This window comes from Lagopus muta, chromosome 1 (assembly GCF_023343835.1).
Source record: "Lagopus muta isolate bLagMut1 chromosome 1, bLagMut1 primary, whole genome shotgun sequence".
Classification (NCBI taxonomy): domain Eukaryota; kingdom Metazoa; phylum Chordata; class Aves; order Galliformes; family Phasianidae; genus Lagopus; species Lagopus muta.
The window spans coordinates 69,994,511-70,019,300 of NC_064433.1; the positions used below are offsets into that span (position 1 = coordinate 69,994,511).

Consider the following 24,790-nt stretch of genomic DNA (forward strand, 5'->3'; position numbering starts at 1 on the left):
TCTTTTTCCAAGATAAAGAAGACTGTATGTTCCTGTTTTGCTTATTTGAGATGTCTGAACTCAGAAGAAAGACATCTTTTAATATACAGATAGATAGATCTGAGAAAGGCTAGAGGGAAGAAAAATAAAGATTTGTTTTTATTAAATAATGACACCACTGACACCTGATCAGATTTTTACCAAAGTAAGACAGAAAGGAACCATGGTGTCTATTTGAACAAAAATGTTTCTTTAAACTGTGAATGAAAGCATTTTCCCATCAAGCACACACACACACACACACACAAAAAGAATCCTGAAAAGTGTTTTCTCTCCAAGTAAGCACAAAAATTTGTAGTTTTGGGTTTTTGCGGATCCAAGGTAGGGTCTGGTTTGCATTTCATTCTGATAATTATCTTTTTATATCTTTTTTCTTTCCCCTTTTTGAGGTTTTTGCTTAAGCATATAGAAATAATTGAATAAAAATAACTAAAAATGAAGAAATATAGGAAGTCAATCTAAAAAGTTTTCTCAGCTTCTAATCTCCCATTTTTATAAACAGTTTGAGAAATTTACTCCAACCCCATCTTTGATCTTGATTAATCTTTCTTTTTTCACAAAAGAAATTTTTTTGCAGAGCTCTCTTATGGGTATTTTTTCCCTGACTAAGGTAAGTTTGTGAAAATGTTGTAGGAAAGGTGAAAGTGCACAATCCTGCTGGCTTCATAACTTGCAGAGGGGAGACTTACAAGAATTTAATCCTTTTTGAAGCAGGACTTAGAAAACCCAGACATTTAGGTCACAACATGCATCCCTACTGACCATTGAGTGGGGGCTGAATTTGGTAACGATTGTCACCTTTGAAAAGTTTCAGGTCAAGAGGCCGAGATGGGCCTGATTTCATTAATTGCTTATTAAAGTGCTGTGGCTTACCTTGCAGTCATCCACAGCTGGAGGGGAAGCTCAGTTCCCTCCTCATTCATCTGGAGACCATGGAGTAGGCAAACACTTCACAGCTCTGAAGTGCCAGCAGAAAGGCTTTCAGGACTGTGGCCAACACCCTTTACAAGTACTTTTTGGATCTGTCTCAGCTTGAGTAGAGACATTTGAACAGGCATCATTTTATGAGAGCAACTAAAACGCTGAAGTGGAAAAAGAAGCTCAAGTGAAGCCATCTAGGGAAAAGAGGCATCTCTTGAATGCAAAAGGTTTAAAAAAAAAAAGAAAAAGAAAAAAAAAAAAAGAAAAAAAAAGGGTACTGTTATTAAAGGAAAACAAACTGAGGTCTTTGGAAAAGCATCCATTTGGCTGGCTTGTAAAAAAATGTATTTCTGTTTGTTCTCTGTGCTGGTCAGTAATTAGGAGTGGGTAGAAAAAGAAAGGAGGAATACCTGAAGACAAAAATCGTCAGTGCTAGTATTTCCACCAGGCATTTATGTGAACAGAACTGAGTTGCTTATACAGAGAACAAAACTATAAAAAAGGTTCCAACAGTAGTAAGAGCACCTAATGTTAAATTTTAATTTACCATCACCAAAAGAGGCATATGACCTCGTATTACCTGCTTGTAAATATGGATTGAATGAAGTTGAGTACTGCCCCTCTTTTGCGATATAACTAAAAAATTAGGTAGTGATTTAAAAAATATATTTTCCATGAATACCTTTTTATTTGAATATTGTTTGCAAATACAGGCAAATTATATAATAGCACTACCAGAGAATGTTTATGCTTATTACTTCTTCCTTCAAATCTTTGGGACTGAAAATCGTTATTTACAGATTTCCAAAGCCAGACTAATGGAAGCATTGCATATTCTCAGGAAAGATCATTTTACAAACCTAAAAAGATGGAAACTGAATATGAGTAAAGGAGTAAGGAAATTCTGTATTCGGACCTGGTGCCAGTGTCATTCTGCTATTACTTTTTCCTTTTATACAATGATTTTGATCATTTTATCAAATCTCACAAGGATTTGTTCTATTTCCTGGAAATTTTTACACAGTGTGTGGGCTGTTGCAGAGGGTTTGGAGAGGAAGAGTGCTAGGGCTATAATTAGTCAAAATTAACTTGAATGGGGAAAGTCCAAGATACTCAACTTCTGTAAAGAAAACTTCAATCAGAATAAAAGAATCTTGTTCTGAGGCTTATAGAAAGAATAAGAGCTATTATTAATGCTTAGGAGTGGCTGTGTTTGACTAAGAAAATGCCATTGGATCCAAGTATTTATTACTAAACACACTTGAATAGAAAACACGCAGAGAAAACACTTGGTAATTCATTTGTCAAAAGCTGACTGAACTGTAGCCCTGCAATAATTATGAACTGGATATCATGGGCAGAGAAGCTGCTGACCACAAGCTAACTTCCTCATTCTTTCTCCTTCCTTCAGGAGTGGTTTGAATTAGGTAGCCAGCTGAAACTTCCAAAGCACGTATTTTCTTACCGTGTTACTACAAGCCATCTCCAGCTATTTCTCATTTAAGTTCCTACTAACCTCCCCCTCCCTACTCATTTTTCCCCATTCTTGAAATTAAAAAAAAAAAATTATTCATGCATTGACTTTAATTAAATGTTTCCCCAGTCCTTCTGCCTGCACATACGCACCAAGCACAGGGAGGCAACCTGTGCAGTGAGATAAAGACAGCATTGCTGAACATAATCCAGTAGCTCTCAGGTTGCTTGTCCAGAGCAACAGATATTCTGTATCACCTAATATTAACAAACAAGAGACTTTTTCCCACGACATTATATATTTACTTTAGTCTACTGTTCAAGCTTTGCATGTTGGCTTCCTAAGTCTATTTGATCCCAAATGCAGCTCTGTGCCAGAGCTGCTGGAACAAAATGCAGTGGGTGGACAAACCTGTCCTGCTGCATTGCTTCCAGCCTTTCAAAAAAGAGAAAGCATTTGTCTGACTCACTACTGTAGATATACTAACAGAGCATATTGGTGATGATTTTCTGACTGAAAGTTCCTGCGTCTGCTCAAAAGGTTAACAGGGCAAATATTAAGTAGCTTATCTTTTAAAGAGAGAGATAAGGAAGAAGAGCTGTGATATGCTTGCCAATAAATACATGTCTGTACATCATGGCTGATAATCTCATACATTGCAGTAACCACATCAGGTAGGGCTGGCAGTTGGAGCCTCCACAGAAAACCAGGACATCTAAGCTGCAGCCCTAGCCACTGAGTTTTGCTGGACCCTTTGGCAAATGATTAGGGCTAAATTATTCTGCCTTCTGTTCCTGAATAGATAAAGGAGTGAGAGGTTCCACTTTCTCCAAATACAAAATGAGGGTTTTTTTTTTCTTTTCACTGAGATATTCAAACTAAAAGACCTACAAATAAAATAAGCATTATCAGGTGTTATTGTGATGCTGATGACACAGCACATCAGCAAGGAAACAAGATCTGTAACTCTGCAGTTCAGTACAAGAATACAAAAATCCTGTCTCTTTAGAAAGGGACAAAATGTGGAATGATTTTACAGAAATTTCACTGAATGTCTTCTGTGTATTTTCCAATTGCACACACATATTTATGTATTCTAAATGTATTGATATATGTTTGTATGCATGTGTAGAGAAATATATGCATGATGTGTGTGTGTATTAGGATTTAATTTGGTGTATACAGTTTTGGAGAGGGGATGTATTTTCCTCTCTCTGAGCAGACTAATCCTTTTTAAGTACTAGTACACAAACGTATAATACTTGCTTCAGAAAGAATTCTATGCGATGGCTGACATTGTTGAAAAGAGATTACTATTAAATTTAACTGTGTTTTAACAAGACTAAACTGTATTCATTTTTAACAGGCAAGTGCAATCCATGCAGGCAATCAGGATGCAGTTGCCAGGAGAGCCTTTTGGCATAGTCTGAAGTGCGCAGGAATAGCAGCGTGGATGGGCTCTGATAGAGTAACCAGGGGAACACTGCAGTGTTAGAATCCTTCACAAGTAGGAAAATGCTGTTAAATGTTCAATCCTTAAATTAATTTCTTTGCACAGCACAAATCTGAAGAGGTAGTCAAAATTATAAACTAACCATGTTGTAAGGAACTGCCTCATCAAACCACTGGACAATAGAATAGTTTTTCAACACTCTTTGAGACTTTTTTTGTGGGGAAATGGCTCATAGGAATTCATTCCCATGGCACAACTTCTGGTGTTCTGTCTGAGTGGCTTAATCACCTGGCCTGTCTGTGTGGGATTTTTCAGAGATGACAGCTGAACCAGTGCACCCGTGACTTTGTGAAAGGAGCTAGGAGGAGTGATCATCCCATGTGGCGTCCATTGAAGTTGGGTGATATGAACAGTCTTCAAAATGTCTTCAGTTTTCCCTTTACTATATGATGTAGGGAATGCTCTTCTTCTCTCACAGAAACAGGAATTAAACAATAAAATCAAAACCTTGTAATCTCCTACAGATTTCCTGTTAGCTTCATTGGACATAAAATGCTGTTTTTCCCTAAATTTCATGGCAAAGGAAGGCAGAGAATAATTATGCAGCCAGCATTCAACACAAACATTTCCAGTGTCTGGTGTAGTGACATTTGTTTGGGTCACCCATGAATCATGGATCATAATCATTTTTCATACCAAAGCACAAGTTTTAGTGTCATAAAGCTGGTTTCTTACTGATCATATGGTATGTTTATAGTGACACATGGAAAGGAGGACCCAAAACCAAAGTAAACTTTATTATTCCCATTTTGAGGGCCTTCTGTAGCAGCAAGTTACGAAAAGGACCATCCTATAAAATAGAATTGCAATCAGGTCTCCAAATATTGTTATCAGTAAAAAACAACACAAGTAATTTTTCACGTTTACAGCAGTATCATTAACTTTACCTCAGTGCTCTGTGAAATACAACCAACAACTTTATATTATGTGAAAACTGCCATCTTTATTCTCCACCAACCAAATCTTCTGAAGCATGTATATCTGCACTGGAGGAACTGACAAGGAGAGAAATACAGATCTTTGTTTTAAAAATGAGATGCAAATTTAAAATCTGCAATTGTGTCTCCCCTCTCAAGTAATGATCCAGAAAAATTTCCTGATAGCAGCTGAAACACAAAGAAAAATAATTACAAACCTTTGTGTGCACTTGTTCTCCAATAAATCTTCATTTGCAGAGATACAGACAGAGACTGAATTTGAGGGGAAAAAATCTGTGTGAAGTTCAGCATACAGTGTGATTTGTTTTGCATGCATGAGGTTTCTCACAATCTCAGTATCACAAAGTGAAATTACTTGCAAACTTCTCTGCCTTTCCATTTTGACACTTTTTGGATGGAGGTTTATTTGTATATATTTGTGTCCTATTGTGGCTGTCACTCCGGGAGAAAAATGCTGGGTCTTTACTGTAGTATTTACTGTACTGCCTTCGCTGTGGGAACTGTCACTGCAACAAAAGGCCCCAGTGATCAGAAAGGAAATGTGCAGTCATTCCAGTCAGTTATGACAATTGCTGTGAATGCAAATTATCTCCAGCTTTATAGAAAACTTTTTCCATTGAATGCCAAGAGTGCCCTCAGTAGCAAAAGACGTGTTGTTTATATGGGAAATCTTCTATAAGGGAAGGTCTTGATTTGTTACATTTAATATCACTTTGAATTTTTAATCTTAAAGAAAGGAGTCTATGAAAATAGGTGTTTGAAACTTCAAGTGACTTAACTGCAACATGCTTGAAATTTGCTAGAAGAGTTGCCAGCCTTTTGACAAGTTTCATCTACTTTCCAGATGTATTCCAAACGCAATATTGTCATTTGCTATAAAAACTTCCTGCAGATCTATTAACAAGTTTCCCATGATGTAATTAGAAAGAAGGTGCAGTGTTTTCTTTGGCACCTGTGGATAAAATGCTGTGCATACTTATACTGCTGTAAACTCGGGGCAAATCAGTACATTTTAATGAAGTTATTTTGGACTGTGTTCATGTAGAACTTGGCTATGCCTTTATCTATAGCTGGATATCTTTCCTGAGGGGCAAATACAACAAAGGTTGTGCATTTTCTTTGGATTCCTTATAGAAATACACCGTTCTCAATATTAAGGATGTTGCTGAAATTCTGACCAAAGCAAATGCTGTCAAAATCCGGGTCCTGGTTAATCTAGGTTTTCAGATGTCTGTAACTTATTTAAATAAACTGGAGCTCATGCAAGTGCACACACAAGAGGCCTTCAAGCCTCTCCTATATGCCTCCATTTCCTCTCTGTTCACTAATCTGTAATGTGAGATTCATGGAAGTGTTTTGGAATCTGAAGCCCCATTGCTGCCAATGAACATTTCTCTCCATTTCATTTGAGACTGTGGAAGTCTCTGGTAGCACCAAGGCTGGTGCTAGTTCCCAATCCACTGTACCATCGGTGTAAGTAGAGGGCTCTGGACTTAGAAGTCAAACACAGGAGCATCCACTGTTCTTTCTCATAAACACAAAACTTGTTTAGAATTTTGAATCTGGATGCCATTCCTCATCCAGAGAAGCCCTTGCCTAAGGCATTTCTGCCTTTTCTTTTTTCCTAAGTAAATAATGAACAAAAAGAAAGAGGTCTAGAAGGGGAAAAAAATTAAGTTTTAATGGAAACACATTTCAACTTTTTTTTTCTGTTTGCCATAAGACATTGACATAGTAAACAAATTGATCTTTGTTCTTATACTCTTTAATAACATACAGTGTTCTGAGTTTTGTCATGGCTAATGTATGGTTAAACCATACTATGTTGCTGGTCACATTCAAACCTCAATTATCACAATTCTTTGACATCAAACTACATTTTTTAAAAGAGAAGTTGTGTGTAACCTACTTCTGTTCATAAACACATTCGTAAAAGCTTTTTCTTTTTTTTTTTCTTACTCAGTACAGTAGTGGTAATGGTGTTTTCTGATCAAAACTGCTTTTTCTTGGGACGTAGTTCAAAATCCATGCACTTCTGTGATCAGCCTCTGCTTTGTGCCATACAGCAGTACCTTTCTGAATGCTGCACCCCTACATGAGCAAAGCTTTTATAGGATGCTCTGAAACATGATATTGTAGACAGATAATCCAATTGTAGGATTGTTACAATAGTGAATACCTGACGTAGCTATTTGAAATAGGGGTGTGTAAAAAAAGATAGCATCACTTTGGTCCACTTTTCAGAGTGGCTGATGTTATAATATATAACCTTTTTTTCTTAATGCAGTGTAGTTCACAATAATTTAAAATACTCTATAGACATTTAAACGATATACAATAATATAACTTAATTGGATTCTTCAACTGTACTTAACAAATACTATTCTAATATATTTACAGTATCTACTATTGTAAGACTGTGCATTACTGTGCTTGGGAGCTTTATTTGCTTCCTGTCAAGAATGTAGTGAAAGTACAGTATTTTGCTATCATTCAACAATACCCATGAATTGAAGGAACTTTAAATGATATGGAGTGACCCTAACATTTGGGGAGGGGCCCAGCTTCCTTTCGTGCACTCATTTATGCCAAGGCTGAATTTGAACCTGGGGTTGTTGTTTAGAAACCAACAGCATTAACAAAAAAGCATGAGTGCTTATAATTTCAGTTGCCCCATGGGTGACTCATCAAAGGAGTCTGATTTTCAGAGAGTAAGTGTCTCTGTCAGAAAGGCAGGTCTTCATGAGAGCAGTCAAACTAAGGTCCCCATGTGTCTGGTTACTTTTGATAGCACAAGCCCATGCATCTGGGAGGTGATCCTAGATCATCCACATACTCAGCATGGGAGCTAGCAGCACAGCAACTCCACCAGCCCCTTGCCCCAAGAGCACAATGTGAGGTGACGTGTGCTCCTGCACTGGGTGGGGAGTCCACATGGCTGTGCAGCCCCTCATGATAAGTAAAAGGATGAAAGAAAAGCTAGAAATTTAGATACGCAGATGTTAGTTATTTTTAATCCAATTTTTCTGAAAATCAGGTAGGGATCCCTGCTGCAAGCGTATGACTATATAATTAAATGGGCTGTATTGTAATGGATGTGTCTGTTTAGAATCACTGGGTTTAGCAGTAGTAAAACATCAGAGGATTTTTTTTTTAAATCTCTTAGAGGAAAAAGAAGTGCGAATTAAAACTGAACACTTGTAAAAAGTCCTCTACTTTCTTAATATTCATACATTTATACCAGGGGTGTGTTATTGCCAACCTTAGAATAATGATGACATAAATTAACCCACGTTTTAGCTTTCTTATGCTCACAAAGCCATCACAATTCACAGGCTGCAGCAACATAGTGTTCAGCTACCATATATTTATTAATATTTATTAACTTCTCAGCTGATTCTGAGCTAATAATTTTTTAAAAACTATTGCTAATCTTATGTTTTAACCATTAAAGGCAAAGTGTAATGCTTGGAAGATCCTGCCAGTGCATTTGACTGCAAAGCAAAACCTTTAATGTTTGTTGAAGCATTTGTATCCCACAACTCTGTACAGGGAGGTGAGGGTAGGTGCTCCATGCCTGAAGCCTGAATCTAAGAGTCACTCATAGGCAGGAGGCAAACGAGAAAGTCTTCATCAAGCATTCGTAACCACAGCTTCACATGATCTTTTGCTCAGTTCTGGTCATTGCCTAAGGCCTACAGAATTTGAACTCTCTACTAGTGGAGTGACAACAGATCAGTAGCATTGAAGAACTTAGGGAGAACCAAATACAAAAATCATAAAGTCAGAGTTCCAATAAGTTTACATTTAGTACAGAATTAAGACTTAACTACCCGTTAGTGCTTAGAATTTTTTGATGCTATTAAAAACATAAATAATTATTTTTAATGTTCATTCAAAGAGTTCCAGTGTCACTGGCAGCTGATGTAATTTTGTTAACTTTATTTTTTCAAGCTGATAGTGGAGTATTTCCGCCACAGGTTTTATCTCCCCACCAGTTGTGGTTTTCTCTCTACCTGCTTTCTTATAAATTTAGGGTTTTGCAGCAAGACTGCTTTGTTCTAGTCAGTGAAGATTTTGTTTTTTAATAAAAAGAAGTCTTTATTTGCACAGGGCTTGGTGTTTCTGTCGTAAAATCTGAGAAAGTGTCTTTTTCTTTAAATTTCATGGGAGCTGCAATGCCATCAGCTTCTCTGATATGTATAACGCTTACTTGGAGAACTCTACAACATCCAGATTGCAGCTTAAAAAAAAAAAGAAAAAAAAAAAAGAGAGAGAGAGAGAGAGAGAAAAGTTTCATGTACTTGTCAACATCACCTTAGTCCCGTTGTCCTGTTTTTCAAAGCAGTCACAACAGTCAGCCAGCCAAAATGCACCATCTGTAGAGGTGTAAGTGGTGGGGAGGGGTTGGTTTATGTATTGGTTTATTTTTTTTCCCGAAGAAGATTAGATGTGCAAAATGATGCTGTTGTCGTTTGTTGTCCTCCACTGTCTTCACTGGTGGCAATTTGCTCTGTTCATTTGTGCACGACGCCATTATTTGCAGGTGAACACCTCTGTCCGCTCGCTACAGGTGTTGCACTTCACAAAGCAACACCAGTGGAATTTGCAGTTGCACTGCCACACCTTGGTGTACTGGTGTGTGTTGTAACCTCTTCCACAGCACATCATGTCACACCCATCCGCACTGGGAGAGGTGCGGTTACAAAGTCGTCCCTGGGTGCCAACACTTCCTGTGGAAGCATCTTCCTCACAGTAGTTTGGTGACTTTTCGATGTACACTAAATCTGTTTCCATTGGTTTCTGGTAACTCTTGATCTGCTTGATCTTCAGGAAAGTTGGCTGTCTTAGTCTACTGGCTCGTACCACCTCCACCTGCACTGCAGCATTGTATTTCTCTTTCAAAATATATCCGATCTCTCTGAATTTAGGAAGGGTGGTCCAGCAGGTCTTGGTTGTACAGGAACCTGAAACTCCGTGACACTTGCACTCCAGTTTCATTCTCTCTTCAAGCACCTACATGCACAGATATTGAATATTATTACCATGGGAACATTACATTGCAAGCTCACCTAAGGCTCAATCTGTTCAGTTCACGTTAAAGGTCATTAATGTGAGCAGAAATTTTCAATGCATACTTATGAACCCCCTTGCCTTACAGCAGAATGCTTATAGCACATTTTGTTTTATGCGCTGCTTTATCAGAAATAGAGTTTTTGGTCATTTTATTATGAAATACTTGTGTTCTGTTTCCAAATATTGGAAATTATTTACTTAAATTTCAGAAAATGTTTTCAGAGACAAAGTAAGACTCTGGAGACTTAGGAAATTTTTCCAAATCACATTCATTTTGAAAGTAGAAGAAAACAAAAATGCTTTTTAAAAGTGGTATAAGATTCTGAATATTTAGTCTTAATGGCTTTAAGACTAAATTTTATTTAATTTAGTTAATTTAGTTAATTTACAATATTTAAAATTTTTGAACAGTTTTAATATTTGCAGAACAATATATACTATGTGGGTGAATAGGCATTCATGTTCACTGCATAATTAAAAATTTTGCTTACACCAGCAATGGCAATAGCAGCATACATATTAACTACTCAACCCGCAGCGTATTATCAGCTTTAAAAGCAGCACTTCTTGCAGTACCCATCCCCATTTCACAAAATCACAGAATAACCAAGGTTGGAAAAGACCTTCAAGGTCATCCAGTCCAACCATCACCTATCACCAATAGTACTCACTAAACCATGTTTCTCAACACAAAATCCAAACATTCCTTGAACACCTCCAGGGTCGGCGACTCCACCACCTCCCTGGGCAGCCCATTATTTCACAAAAATGTTCATCCATAAGAATATTTTTTGCCCCAGGGCAATGGTTGTGCAACTTTAGAGGAAATAATATCCAATGTAGGGCCCCACTGAGCTGTGAGCCAAAGAGAAGAAGGAACATTTATTATTGCTATTGCTGTGTAATGCCTAAAAATATCTCGTTCTCATTATGGATGTGCTTTCTGGTCTCAGTGAAGGTGTTGCCACCAGCCCCTGGAGGAGGCTGACCCAGCATCAGGTGTGCCCTAGAACAGATAAAAATGTTCTCCTGCCTCTTTTGTGCCTGGAGGAGAGAGAGGCCTCAGGAGAGCACCTCTGTTTTCCTGCCCTTACATGACCACAACTGCACTCACAGTCACCATTAGCTGATGAAAATCAAGGCCTAAAAACAAAGCAAACTGATCTTTCCCCTTTGCACTGGGAACCTAACTAAGAAATACGAGCTATCGATCTTGTTTTGAAGCATTACTGATGCTACAGACCATCTCCTATAGTGGTTTCATTGCAGATCCCAGAACATGACTGAAATGGGCAAAGGATAAAAGGGCCGAAATCTGAGTACAATGGCATAATGAAGTAGAAGGGAAATAAAAAATGCTTACTGCTTAAGAAACTGGCCTTAAAATAAAAGCTGAGCAGATCTGGTTATCCCTGCAAATAGAGGACACTCTCCCGTGTTGTTTGAGCTTCAGTTAAATTGTATGTTTTGTATTTTTCCCAAATTTCTGAGGTTTCAGTATTAAAGAGAATATTTAGTTTTAATTCCGCCTTGCCAACATACAGTAGGAAGAACAAGACAGCTGGGCATCCTAGTCAAAAATACCTTAGACTTTCTGGAAACAATGGCTTTCCTATGCCAAAGTCCAGCCAGTTCTTCAGTGCTCAGAGACAAAAAATCTGACTTCCAACAAGGATTACAGGCTTAGTACAGCTGCAGTGCTCTAGAGGGAAATCAGCTGAATGATGAACTGCTTTATATGGACATAAGTTGCTCTCTGCTGAACTGTATCACCTTCCTGTCTTCCCAGACAGAAAGATTGCTGCCTTCTGCCATGACAGAATCATTTCAGTATCAGCAAATAGAAAGGTGCCTTATCAAATAGTCCAGGGTCCATCAGGACTCCTCTGACTCTACTTTGTGTATGTGTAGGAGGATGTGATGGTTTGAGGTCTTCTCCCACTGCAGAGAAGATTACAATCCTGTTCCACAAATCTGATATTTGGATGCCCATTATGTTTCTAATTACTTTTTTTTATCATTATTATTGCTTATGTGTTTCACTGATACTGCTGAAATACATTATTTTAAACCAGCCTGATTCTATAATTCTCTCTTCCAACTCTGCAAACATTACAAAACATTACAAAAATTTGTAGCAGAGGGTGGACAGAAGCAACTTTCTTTATGCCATCACTATAGAGCACTACAAGTTGTAAAAACTTCCAAGAAAGCAGCAGAAATGGGTCAGATTCACCACACCTGATTTATGTTCCTCTTCTCCCTAAGTAACAGTTCTTGGTGAAGCACAACCTTGTGTTTTTGTATGCATTTCATCAGGCTTTGCATGTGTGTGTGACATCCATTTTTTAGTTCGAAAGGAAAAGCAAGTAACTTGCCCAGAAGGCAGAAGGAGGCAGAGCTTGTGAGGCTCCTGATCCCATGGGCTTGGCACTCTGGACACTGCCTTGAGGAGTCTTGGCCTCTCTCTACAACAGAGTGTCACTGTTTCTTAAAAGTAAAAATATTACCCATTCTGGTGTCCTAGGTGCTATCTATGTAGATGTATATTTATATGCATGTGCATGTCTATTTACTGTGTGTACTAGTGTGTATTCTGTTGAGACACTGCCTTTATATGCAGCACTGCCCAACACACTCTGTAGCACAATCTGCAGTAGCTTAATCCCAAATTTTGATTTTTTTTTTTTTTGTCTTTCTGGGGGTCCAGTTCCATGAGTCATTTTGTTGTACAGAAATCAGATTCCACTGTAGTATTTTTTCAAATATTCCTGATTTTTATGATTGTGAAAGAACCAGAAAATGCAAGCCATGCAAGCTCAAAAAAAAACCCAGAAGTTTCAAAATGTATTAATTTGTGATCCTGAAGTCAATGTTTCAGGGTTTTTTTATTTTATTTTTTGGAGGACTTTTCTCATGAATGTGGAATGCTTGGGGTTACAACATTGAGTGCAGGCCCAATCATCAGGTAGTTAAATTCCTGAATGCTATAATTTGTGTGCCCACAGTCAGCTGTGGGTATAAAATTGTGCCCAAAAACTTGGAGGTCAGGGAATGTATGGCCCAAACTTAGCAGATTTGAAGTAAGACTTTTTTTCCTTTTCCGCAAAGATGCTGCTGAGAGTTCCTCTTTGCTAGCAAGCCAGCACACTCGGGCTTTTCTTGAGGTGTGGCCATAAGGCCCCACAAGATACTATAAGGAAATCCTTGAGAAGATCCTGCTGCTTCTACTTTGCACCTTGCCATTCAGACAGAAAGCTGCACCTTTGTTGCTGGGATCTCAGCAGCTTCTTACTCTCTTACTCTTTCTCTGACAAAGGTGTTACCATTTTGTCATCACAATGCTATGATAGAAGAGTGGCCAGTGTTTTCTTCCTGTATGTCCCTCCAACCTAGTTTTTCTCAGCAGAATTCCCATCAGAGTTTTGACCCTGAACCCTGAAGGTACTTATTTACTCAGATCTGATACATGATGCCAAGGTAGGTGCCTGATTAAAGATTGAAAATCATTAGCTCATATGACCCACTCATTCAGCAGTTTCATTTGTCATATGTCAGTGCCTCATATCTAATCTCAAATAGTTTACAGCAAGATCTACTTCCCAAAGCAAATTCCCATCGTTGGACCGTGCTGCCTCAGTCTAATAGTAGGAACATTCTTTATGTCCATTTTCCACATGCAGGCCCACTCCCACCCTAGTAGGATCTTGCCAAGTAAAATTTTCTAACTGCTGTTACTTTGCTAAATGAATTGTGAAATATAATGTTAAAACTTTCTTATTCCACAAATTTTTATATCTATATAAATCATACATTGAAAGTGCAATTTGAGGGTTTTCCACTGCCAGTTAAGTAGAAAAACCTAGCAAAGACTGAAATAAAACAGAATGATACGCATGAAAAAAAACTTGTTTTTTCAAGTTCCATATCTAGACCCAACTGCATAACATTAGATACTGTTTCTGTACATATTAAAAATCCTATCTGGATAAAATATGTAAAAACAATAGTAACATTTTGTGTGTGTTTGTTTTGGCTTGCCTTTTCTGGTTTGTGTTTTTCTTAGTGGAAATGCACATTTTTGGACCAGATGTTGAATGTAACAAAATCCATATTACTTTTTGACTGCATTATCAAAAAGAAATAGAAGACTTTAAGAGTTTTTCCCCATCAAAAATGCAAGTAATCAACTTTTGCTTTGGGTACTATCAGTGCCCAAAGAGATAGATTTTGGTCATAAGATGTCACCATCTCTTTGCATACTCAGGCAACTGCAGCCACAAGAACATATGGCTTGCCAGTGACGAATGGGCATTAGCAAACTTTAGCCTCAGTGCAGCCTGGGGTCCAGTACTGCTGGCAAAATACTGACCTCATGGACCCATCTGGGAAACAAAGCTGGGTTTGATGTTGGTCTGTATGTGTTTTGTATTCATTTGTTCTTTGTTGGTTATTTTTGTTGGGTTTTTTTTTTTTTCTTTTCTAATTTGGAAAGCTAAGCATCCTAATATTAGTAATGCTAGATGTAATGTAATTAGATGTAATGCTACATACAAATGTTCTGAAAATATTTTTTAATAACAGTTGAGTGAACCTGAAGTTGAACAGCTTATGTCATATTTTATCAGGTTGTATCCAGCTCTGGTGAAGACGGGGCATAGTGAAGCCAGCAACAGTGGAGTTAGCAAGAGGGCTAATGGTACTTCAGCTGCATATTTTAATTTATGATGTTCCTGTGTAAGGTGATGAACTGACTTATCATGTTTACTCCCTCTCTTTTTGCATCCCTATTCTTATTGTTTAGTTTGATGGGAGCAAGGAGCTTTGAAGCGGATCAGTGCCCAGCCACAACACGAGACAGCTTTTCACTGGCACTGGCTAGAAGTCATCAGGACTGGGGACCCTCTGACTTTCTGAGAGGCATGAATTGACCTCCTGCCTTTCATCAGCCTCCCTAGGTAAGGCATTCAATCCCATTGTATTCCCACATTGCAAACTGAAAAAGGCTGTTGCTTTCCTTACACAAGTTCTCTCCCTGGCCAGCAGGAATATAAGCCTGGAATTTTGAGAACTGTTGGCCATCAGATGAAAGCCCCTTATATTAAGATGGACCGTAGAAACTTGCCCATCTGGACCTCTTCCTTACCTTCTAGAAGAGGAGAGAATAGCTAAGTATGAACAGAAAACTGCTGCGATCGATTGAATTGTTTGAAAAGTATTTTCAAAGGGCAATGTTGAAAAAAGCAGAAATCTGAAGAAGCACCCCTTAAATCATCCTCAAATCAAGTGTGATTGCATTATTTCACTATCTTTTTCGGTGGAAATTTCTGTAAAGATTACAAGGAAATTTTTAATCATCATCTTAAAGAGAATAAAATACTTCACTGCTGGTTTTGATGTGTCAGGCAAAGAGATGTCAGGTTTGGAGGGTGTGCAGTAGTGTTTTACTAGATAAATGATATGTGCATCTTGTATGCATTGCATGATATGCCATGGGCATGCCCATTTTTAGAATAAAACCATTTAACAACTTCTAAAATATTTGGCTTTTTCCCTCCTCTAATTTTAAAGCAATACGTTCAAAATGTAGGATAGTACCAGATGTAGCTTCTGGCAGTCGACATTAAGGGTGTGTTTCTGGAAGAAAAAAATAGGCCAGTAAATCCAGCCCAACTGGAAGCAGGAGAACTATCCTCATGAGATTTTGAGCCAAAGCTTGCATACTCAGGACATATGGATAAGCATTCGTTATCCATCTAACCCACCCAAGCTGTAACACCAAACTTTTTGAAGTTGGATTTATATCTGTCTGCAAATCAATTTAAGTGGGAAAATGGAAAGTATGCCATTGAGCACGACTATCTAAAGCTTTTCTTTTGTGAATATTCTCAGAATGAAAGTGCAATGAAATAATGTTTCTCCTTTAGAGAAAAAAGGTTTCAGTAAATAATAGGCTTGGGGCTGCAAAATCTGGAAAGTCACATTCTTAAATCACTGAAATTACTTAGGAAATAAAGTCACATTTTTAAGAATAATTTAGGCTCATAGGAGAAGAAAAAATGTTGGTTTTTGCTTTTGAAAGTGGAATTCAGTCTCTACTGCAACTTTATAACATGTATGTCATCTAGAATTTGGGGATCGGTTCTAATACTCATGTCCTGCTAGGTGACTGTGAGGGCAGTTTGCAATGTGTTAAGGCATACTAAGCATCTCACAGAAGCTGGCTTATTAATTTAAATCTTACAGGTGGAGTGAACTGAGCTAGCACTTTCTTAACATATTTTACGAGCAAATGATGCATATAAATTTATATGTAGGTGTGTATAATTATGTGCACAAGCACAGGCTGTAGGTGTCTATACGTGTGCATGTGTATTATATTTAATGGTGACCAACAAATCACTTCATTAGCTGTTCCACTGCCAAAGCTTGTCAGCAGAAAACTCTTCCCAGTACCGTAGTTCTGTGGTGCCAGCAACTGTGAGAACAAGTCATGGCTCAGATGGAAATGTTGCCCCAAGTAATTGAATAATCTCTTGTAAAGAGAGTCTGATCTTATTTTTATTTTTGTCTCCACTCTTACAGCTTTGAGTGTAAAATAAGATGTTGTCATCTTCCAGGCATTCCAGAAAAACAACATGAAAAATCCATTGACATTACAAAGGAATAAATATTGGGATGGTACCAAGCTGAGTTTCTAGCATTTGGCGTTATGGGTGTGTCACTGGAAGATAAGCAAATAGGCCAGTTTTTTTTTCCACATAACCACAGTCATTATCTATTGTAAAAGCCTAACCGATTGATGAACTGTTAGAAATATTTCTTGTCTTCTTTTTGGTAAAAGCTGTGATCTGCTATCAATTTGTCAGCTTTTAGCTCCCCCTCCCCCTTAAAAACAAACAAAAAAATATTTTTATAATTGGTATTCCTCATGAGTGCCAGTCATTGTTTTGAAGCTTTCAACAAAAAGTTAAGACTAACAGCATGTGTCCCCAGATTTTGCTCTCTCTATGTTCATTTGTCCCAGAATAAAGATACTTTTTCCAAAAATACATGGTAGAAAGCTGTCTCATAAAGCAGCATTAGAGCTTACTTGGTTTTGTTGCTATTTAATTTTTCATTACTCTATCAAAGTTTTGCCCACAAATCTCTCTTTAATCATTCAGATTTACAACAAACCATTCTTTCTCCTTTTTGCAGTAATGTTTGCATTAGGCATATGCTTGTCTTCCTTTGGAGGGTTGTTCTCATTTAACACACTTGTACTTTCCATTCTGAATCACAGCAGCCATTTAAAACATGATGGTGAAGTTAGCTGTTTTGTTCTTTTACTCTGCATGCCACTATTTTGCCACAATGCATAAATCTTCCATTGGTAGTATCTCATGTCACCCGGAATCACTAAGCATTTATTTCTTCCAAATGGAACCAATGATAAGTATATGACTTTGTCACTGGTGCTTTTCATTACAAATGAAACTTCACAGGCTTGACATTATCTGAAACAATTCTTAGAAATGCAGTGCAGAGAAATTAAGGGATGCAATTTTTTGAGCAATAAGAGGATCCATTCTTTTCAGTCACCTGAAATTCTCTGCAAAATCTAAATGTCTGCCTTTTCAAAGCAGTATATTTTTGGTGTTGTGCTGAGCATCTCAGTCCTAGAATCATGTTAAAGAGCCCCCCAGAACTATTTTCCCCTCATCTGCTTGCAGTGTTTGTGTAGTTATTTATGCAGTATGCCGCTTTTTCCTCAAAAAGAAATTCCTCAGTACTCTATTTTTAATAGCAAAATGCCAACAGGCTAGCTATTGAGAACATCCTTTGAGAGAGCACAACATTATCTACACTGCTAAAGCTACAACTGCCTCTGGACCCTAGGCATGTTCAGCAGCTCTGTGACATGCGCTGGCAGAGACTGGAAAGGGGCAAAGGTCCATCCATGAATATTTCCACATAGGAACATAATGGAGCATCCCAATAATTGCTCCAAAGGTAAACCTGCTGACCAATCTCCTGCGTGATGATTCTAGAAGTGATTTCTAGGCACTGAGTAGAGGTCTAATGGGGTGATCAAGGCCCTCTCACTGCTTTCAGAGCAAGATGGGAATAACTATACGTGGGGCTGAGATCTCTTTGCATTCTTTCTTCCTGATGTTTCTGTAGTAGGAAATTTGGGGATTAAAAAAAAAAAGACTAAAATGAAGAGAGTAGATTTATTGCCTAAATATTGTCGGTCTTACACAATTCAAAAGAACAATTCATATGAATTCGTATGAACTGTGTAAGAACTGCGAGCCTTAGCATTACGGATAGAAACATGTTTTTTAAAATAGCAAAAGTCTGATGAAATACAAAACCTTAGCAAATGGATTAATGTTCATATAATCAAGTTGTTGAATTTTTTTCCTTATACCAGTTTTGATAAGATTGTACTAAGAAATACTTAAATGGCTAGTGGAATGATTGTGGGAGGCTACAAAAGCATGTTTCCTCTACAGCCTTGACACTCTCATCCTACAGTTGAAAAGATTATTTGAAAATGGCTGAAGCAAAAAAGAAGTAAAAAAATATGAATTTACTGTTCTTACCTTCTGAATTTTTATTCCTATTCAGTACAAGGGAAAAATATCCTTACTTCAGTCCTCTCATAATCAGAAGTTTGACTCCAAACTGTTTTCAAATTTTAAGACAAGATGCAGAACCATACTGACAGAGCAAGCCTAGAGGTACAAGTTTTCCTAGTTTTGCTGGGAGAATTTGGAAGGGGAAAGGAGGAGGAAGATGGAAATCCAGAGTTGTGCTTTAGTGAATGTCCAGCCCTTAATGCAATATTTCTGACCTGAGGTTGAATAAGGACCACACGAAGCATGTCAGAATGACATCCATATGTAAGCGAAAGTTCTGGTTTGAGATTTTTTTCCAGTTCACAATCAGATTCAAGTTTACCCAGGATCACCAAAACTGCCAAATGTCAAGTCAACAGAGAACAAATTCAGAATTTGTCTGGATTCTCAGAAGGGAGTGCTGATTTTTAGCTGAAATTGCACAGAACTCTTTGGCTATTTTCTTAAAGGCCTTGCGCAGAAAGTGAAATATATCCTTGTTACCAGAGTTTTGTTCTAACCATAACTTTCAGTCAGTCCTCAAATTCAGAGGACTAATCTATAGAAATAGAAAATGATTTCAGATGAACCAAAATCACTAAGTATTATATACTGTAAAATTTACATATTCATGTCATGTATGTGTCATAACACCAACATTATTTCTAAACATGGACACCAAACCATCTTTTATATGAGCACATTCCTCAGGATTTGGTGGATTGGAATTAAAAACAAAAACAAAAAGATGCATCAAATCCTTTCAGTCATCCTTAGCTTTTCAAAATATAATAATGCATTAATGATTACAATAACAATGTATGGCTACAAATAATGACTGAAAAATGCCTCTAACAACAGAGTGAGGAAACTGTAAAACGCTGTTTACAAAGTATATTTGGGGAAAAAAAAATTATATTGTCTGGATTTGTAAATCTTTTTTTTCCTATCTCAAAAACATGACATGAGCGCTATCATTTGGTTTTACAAGAATATTTACAGAAAATGAAGTCTTAGGAGAGTTAAAATAAGTGCAATTGCAAGCATGCTGCTGCCAGAAATATTTGTAAAAGCACACACATCTTTGGTTTGCTTATGTCCCCTGCTTATGAAATTCTGATGAACAGTAAAAATGTAATTTGCTTAATAAGGATCAGCATTGTGGTCTAGCAGTTACTGGACTGTATATAACATTGGGGGACCTGGGACCAATGCCTAGCTCAGATGTTGAGCTGCCTTCTGTCCCTGGCAAGAAGCATTGCTGTTTTCCATCTATGCATCCACTGTTGCTCTTTTGTCCCCCTTTCATATATAGGCTGTGACGTGTTCAAAACAGGACATGAATTGGCATTTCTGTGGGAGTGGAACTGAATCTACACAGTGGGTTGGCAGTTTAAGCAGGGTTCGTAATGCATGTAACAGTAACAAATACTCCATTGCAAGTTTAACATGTGGCTTTCATCTTTGGCATTCAAATGCAATGTGTGACTCCAAGGTGAAACACTTAGGCTGAGAGAAATGCTCACTGGTGCTCAATGGAACCGGTGCTTCACACCACAGTGCAGCAGTATGAGGAGCTCTCACGCCTCGACAGGGCAAGTTTTGGGGAAAATATTGTGCTACTGTTAAGGATGCTTTCAGAACCAGCTATCTCCTTCATAACTGGAGCCATCAGTATCAAACATCAATTGACTATGAATCCTGTCTCTAAACTTTCAATAATACCACATGACTGGTTTCTTTTGTCACTAGGAATGTATGTAACAATTTCATCTCAGTAAGTAACTGTCCACCCAACACCTGTTTCTGTGCACAGCTGGCTGCTATCCCCTAGAAGTTGTCTTGCAAGGAGTGAGAGTTAGGAAACATTCTCCAAAATGCATGCAGCAAGGTAACTGTGCTGCTCATGGCATCACTGATTCAGCCACCTTTGCTAGTACTTGGTGTAGAATAAAAGCTCACACTGTTCTGGAGAAGAAAATCTCAGAAAATTTTGGGGGCAAGATAGGGAGAAGCAGTATATTGGTTTCACCTACAGCACAACATATGCACACTGGAGGACAGAAATAGCATTTTTTTTACGTGGATGAAACACTTTGAAAGGTGTAGTTAAATCTCCCTGAGGTTGGTGTGTATAATATACATTTCATTTTTTACAGGGAAAGCATTTGGAGTTTTGAGGATTTCTATTCAATGGACATGAATCAGCTTCATGATGTTTTTTTTTTTTTCAATTGCAAGCAACTCAATCATGGTTGTAGACATGAAGCTGTTTCTTCTTCCAAAATCATGCTTGTTCAGCCATCTGTAGCTTGCCAGTGAGGAACAGACAATTGTACATTTGCTACAAAACATGTATTTCATTAGAGCTGTGGTCAAAGAAGTGTTTTGTTTTGGGATGGAATAAATAGCTGCAAGTGCTGTGGGAGTTCAGCAATGCAGAAACTCAGTCTTGTCTCATCATCTCTTGCTAGACTTTTGCAAAGGAGATGAAAAACAAAGATGGAACTTTAGCCCAAACAGCTCCAGCAAAGTTGTCTCTTATTGAGAGGACTGGGAAGATGGCTTGGGAAGCTGAAAAATTGAGAGGAGGAGCTATGTAATACTTTGGCCAGCTCTGAATGAAAAGCAACAAACCGTAAACATTAAGCACCATCAGGTAATTTGGGGCAAGTGTGAGGGGCAAACTCTCAGGGAATGACTCCTGAGACCAAGTCAGCCTCCCCCCTTCCTCCAGCACACACACTTCCCCATCCATCCCTCCTGCTTTCTCGAATACCTTTCTTCCAGCCTCATTGTTGTGCAAGTTCATCAGCCTTCGTGCATTCTTTTTGATTTCTCGGGCATCAACAAACCTCCGGGAGAACTCGATGCCGTATCTGATATCCGCAGAGCAGCCTCCCCACTTCCAGCCCTCCTCCTGGTTGTAGTAGCCCTGTTTCTCTCGGTCACAGCCACAATTGCTGAGGTTGCCCTGGCTGCAGGCGGCCGTGACAGCGTGTGCAACCCCAGCAGCAGTAATGGCATAGGTGAAGGCAGCTTCCCTGCTTCCTGTGGAGAGAAGCCAAAAGCTGATGGTTTGCAGAAAGGCACCACTTACTAAAGAAAGTACACACATTATGTACAGCAATGGTGTCAGGTAAGAATGTGAGGTGGACATTACTAGCATAAGCATCTCATTCTGGCAGAATTACGTATGTAATTTGTATTTTAAATGCTTGGCTCAGGTAGGTATCATTGCCCCAGGTACACACCAGCTACATGACAGTCACATCTAACCCCCTGCACCACAGGGGAATTTTGCAATCAATCTGCTGGTGACGAGGTGAGTCAACATAGTTTGTTTTCATGCAATTTCATCAGGTTTGCAAACTGAACTGCATATATTTCAGACAAATAATAGGTGAGTTGCAATGCTCACTGAAAAACAGTTCTAACGGTTGGTACTGCCTGGAAAAAGTATACAGACAGCTTAAGAAATACCAGATCTTTCTGGGTGTGTGAGATGGCTAGGATACAAGTGAGGAAGGTTATTAGTGCACCTTTATAAACTCTCCAGTAATGTCTGTTACTGATACTGATGGTGAAATATGGCAAGAGTTGCTTACAGGGTGAAGAGCTCCATGGGTTTTGTTTCCTTTCAAGGTAAAGTAAAGATGATCTCTTTCCTTTACTGAGTTCTCTTGCATATGAGAAATCTTGCATTGTGGCTCTGGGCAGCCTGGTCTAGTAGTTGGCGACCTTGCCCACAGCAGGGGGGTTGAAATTAGATGATCTTTGAGGTCCTTTTCAACCCAGGCCATTCTACAATGTTATGATTTTATGACTTTTACTGTGAGTTTTTCCAATCCCACCCTGACTCAGAACTCTGCTTTACCTTTGTGAGTGGTCATACTGGGCAGTGGAAGTATCAGAGCAGCATTCTTTTCTCTCTGGAACAAGTGAGTTGCTGCCATGGAGGCACAGCTTTGTTTTTTTTCCTTTTTTTTTTTTTTTTTTTTTTTTAAATACTGCCAATAATTTCCAAGATTCCACATTCCCTGCTCAGTGTTATAGCTTTAATATTGATAATATTAAAAATATTAAAAAGAATATGATAAGGGGCAAATAAATGCCATTTTTTGACTAAACACAAGTTGGTTGAATTGCCTTTGGGATGCATATGAACAAGGAGACACAGAGCCAGAGCAATCAAAAGGGATGCAACAGCCCCTTACTGCTCTCACACAAGCCCACGCTCAGTCACCGACTTTATGTAGGGCTGGATCATGGCTCAGTGTGTTTTGCTGTTCTTATTTATAACGTTTCTCTTCAAATTCCCCTCTCTGTGCTATGATCGTTTTCCTCTGTGTGTTTATCTGGTGATAAACAGACAATCTTGTAATATCATTGCCAAAAGAATAACTGTAAAAAATTTGCAGAAAGTTGCTGAAAAGTTTTAATGACCACACACAGAGCTTTAACATGGGTAAAGGATTGGGGAGAAATAAAATAAAATTTAAAAAAAAAAAAAAAAGGAATAAATTTTCAAGAGGATTAAAAAAACAACCTTATCAACTACTTTTACTTTTTTGTTTTGGGATTCACATATATCGTATGTGTTCGGTAATTATCTGTGCACAACATTGTGTTTTTTGGTTTTTTTTCATTTTTTTTTTAATGTTTTATGTGTCCTTTTCTCAGATAGCTTCCTGAAAATTTACACTGTTTCAGGATACAAGAGAGATCCTACATGAAGCAATCGTAAACTGGATTTTGGCACCATTTACTTGTTTCTCCAAAGCAATAAAAAAGAAACTCGAGGTAAGAGAAAAACAAAAGGGTCTTGTGTTCTTCAGGTACCAGGAAGGTTAACCTGAGCTGTACAAAATTTGAGTGCATCACCCAACAGAAGGCCCGACTCTGCTCTCAGACACACAAGTGTTTTGTTGGGGTGTTGTTCTATGTGTGTAGTCTGGTTCAGTGGTTCCCAAATCATGGTCTGCAGAACACTGGTGGTCCAGGAGGCCACGGTAAAGGGTTTGCAGTTAATCCACAGAGCCATATTAAACACTGTTTTTAATAGTGTTTTCAATTAAAAGTTTGATGATAACGATGCCTGGTGGTCCACAAGAAATTCTGAGGGTTGATAGCAATCCAAAAAAGTTTGGGAACCTCTGTTCTAGTTCCTAGTCTGTTCTCTAAAAGCTCATATCAGTATTCACTCGTCTCTCACTCATCAGTTGAAGTCAAACCTGGGACACATATTTTAAAGTATATCCTGTTGACTTGCAGGGTTTCTTTCTTTATTATCTCCTCTAAATATATAGATTCTTAATTTAGATTCTTTATTGTTAAACTGAAAGTTTGGAAATATGAGAAATAACAGGAATGACATTTATAGATAGGTTTTCTTTTCTCTTCAGGATGAAAGTTGGATCTCAAAGTCATGAAAATTTTTGAGTTCAGACACCTCTGAAACACATGTAGAAAAGCTTGTAAACAAGCAGAAACATATTCCTGTCAGGGAACACCATAGTGATGAGCTGCTTGTAAGTAGATTTACCAGGAGATTAGCTAGAGAGAGTTTTCTGATGTTTTATTTTTAAATTCAATGCATTCCACATGTAACCACAGTAGAAGATGCTATTTCGTAAAGGCACTGTGTCTGTGACCTGTTCATGAGTTTTCACACAGCACTTCTTGTAATCAGTTTTGAACAACTAAGGAATATTCTGTTTTTATCTTCCTTTCTTTTCCCCCTGTTTTTTTTATACCCTGATTACACTCAGGGACAGAGAGAAATATATTTCTTTCACCCACTTGAGAACTACAGCAGTAATGGAATTATCTCAAGTCAGGGGGTAAAAATGAATGAAAACCATATTGACTCTCTGAAGAGAGTATTCTTTGGTTTCAGTGCAGCTCTACAATAAGAAGGGCTCAGATATAAGAGGTGGCTTAAAAATCAGGCTCCTTTTACAAGTCAAGGTGCCCTGCCAAGAATTAATACTTTGTGCTCTGTAGTTTTTTAACTAAAAAACATTCCAAAGCTTCCCTTGAACTTCAGGGTAAGCATTACGTCAGCAGTTCTTTAAAGCCCTAGGATCAGGACTGTCAGAAAATGCCAGTGGAGGAGAGAGGAGAATTGCTGTCTGCTGAACACAAAGCTTTCCATTAGCATGTCATCATTTGGAGTCAGTCTTAAGTAAGTCCTTTCTAGGCAGCTAAAACAATTTAAGTA

The 24,790-nt window shown here is 38.1% G+C and overlaps 1 protein-coding gene and 1 long non-coding RNA gene across 2 annotated transcripts in view; one reads left to right on the forward strand and one right to left on the reverse strand.

Moving 5' to 3' along the window:
• The window catches only part of LOC125696762 (uncharacterized), a 53,986-nt gene that overhangs the window by 18,356 nt on the left and 10,840 nt on the right, over positions 1 to 24,790 (forward strand). Inside the window, exons 2-3 of the long non-coding RNA XR_007378516.1 lie at positions 14,766 to 14,919; positions 23,251 to 23,370. This is a non-coding gene — a long non-coding RNA (uncharacterized LOC125696762). The remainder of the gene's footprint in view (positions 1 to 14,765; positions 14,920 to 23,250; positions 23,371 to 24,790) is intronic.
• WNT7B (Wnt family member 7B) overlaps positions 9,215 to 24,790 on the reverse strand; it is an 87,707-nt gene continuing 72,131 nt past the window's right edge. Inside the window, exons 3-4 of the mRNA XM_048952821.1 lie at positions 21,347 to 21,618; positions 9,215 to 9,901 (exon numbers count right to left, since the gene is read on the reverse strand). Of these exons, the coding sequence (XP_048808778.1) occupies positions 9,422 to 9,901; positions 21,347 to 21,618 (752 nt within the window). The 3' untranslated portion in view covers positions 9,215 to 9,421. The remainder of the gene's footprint in view (positions 9,902 to 21,346; positions 21,619 to 24,790) is intronic.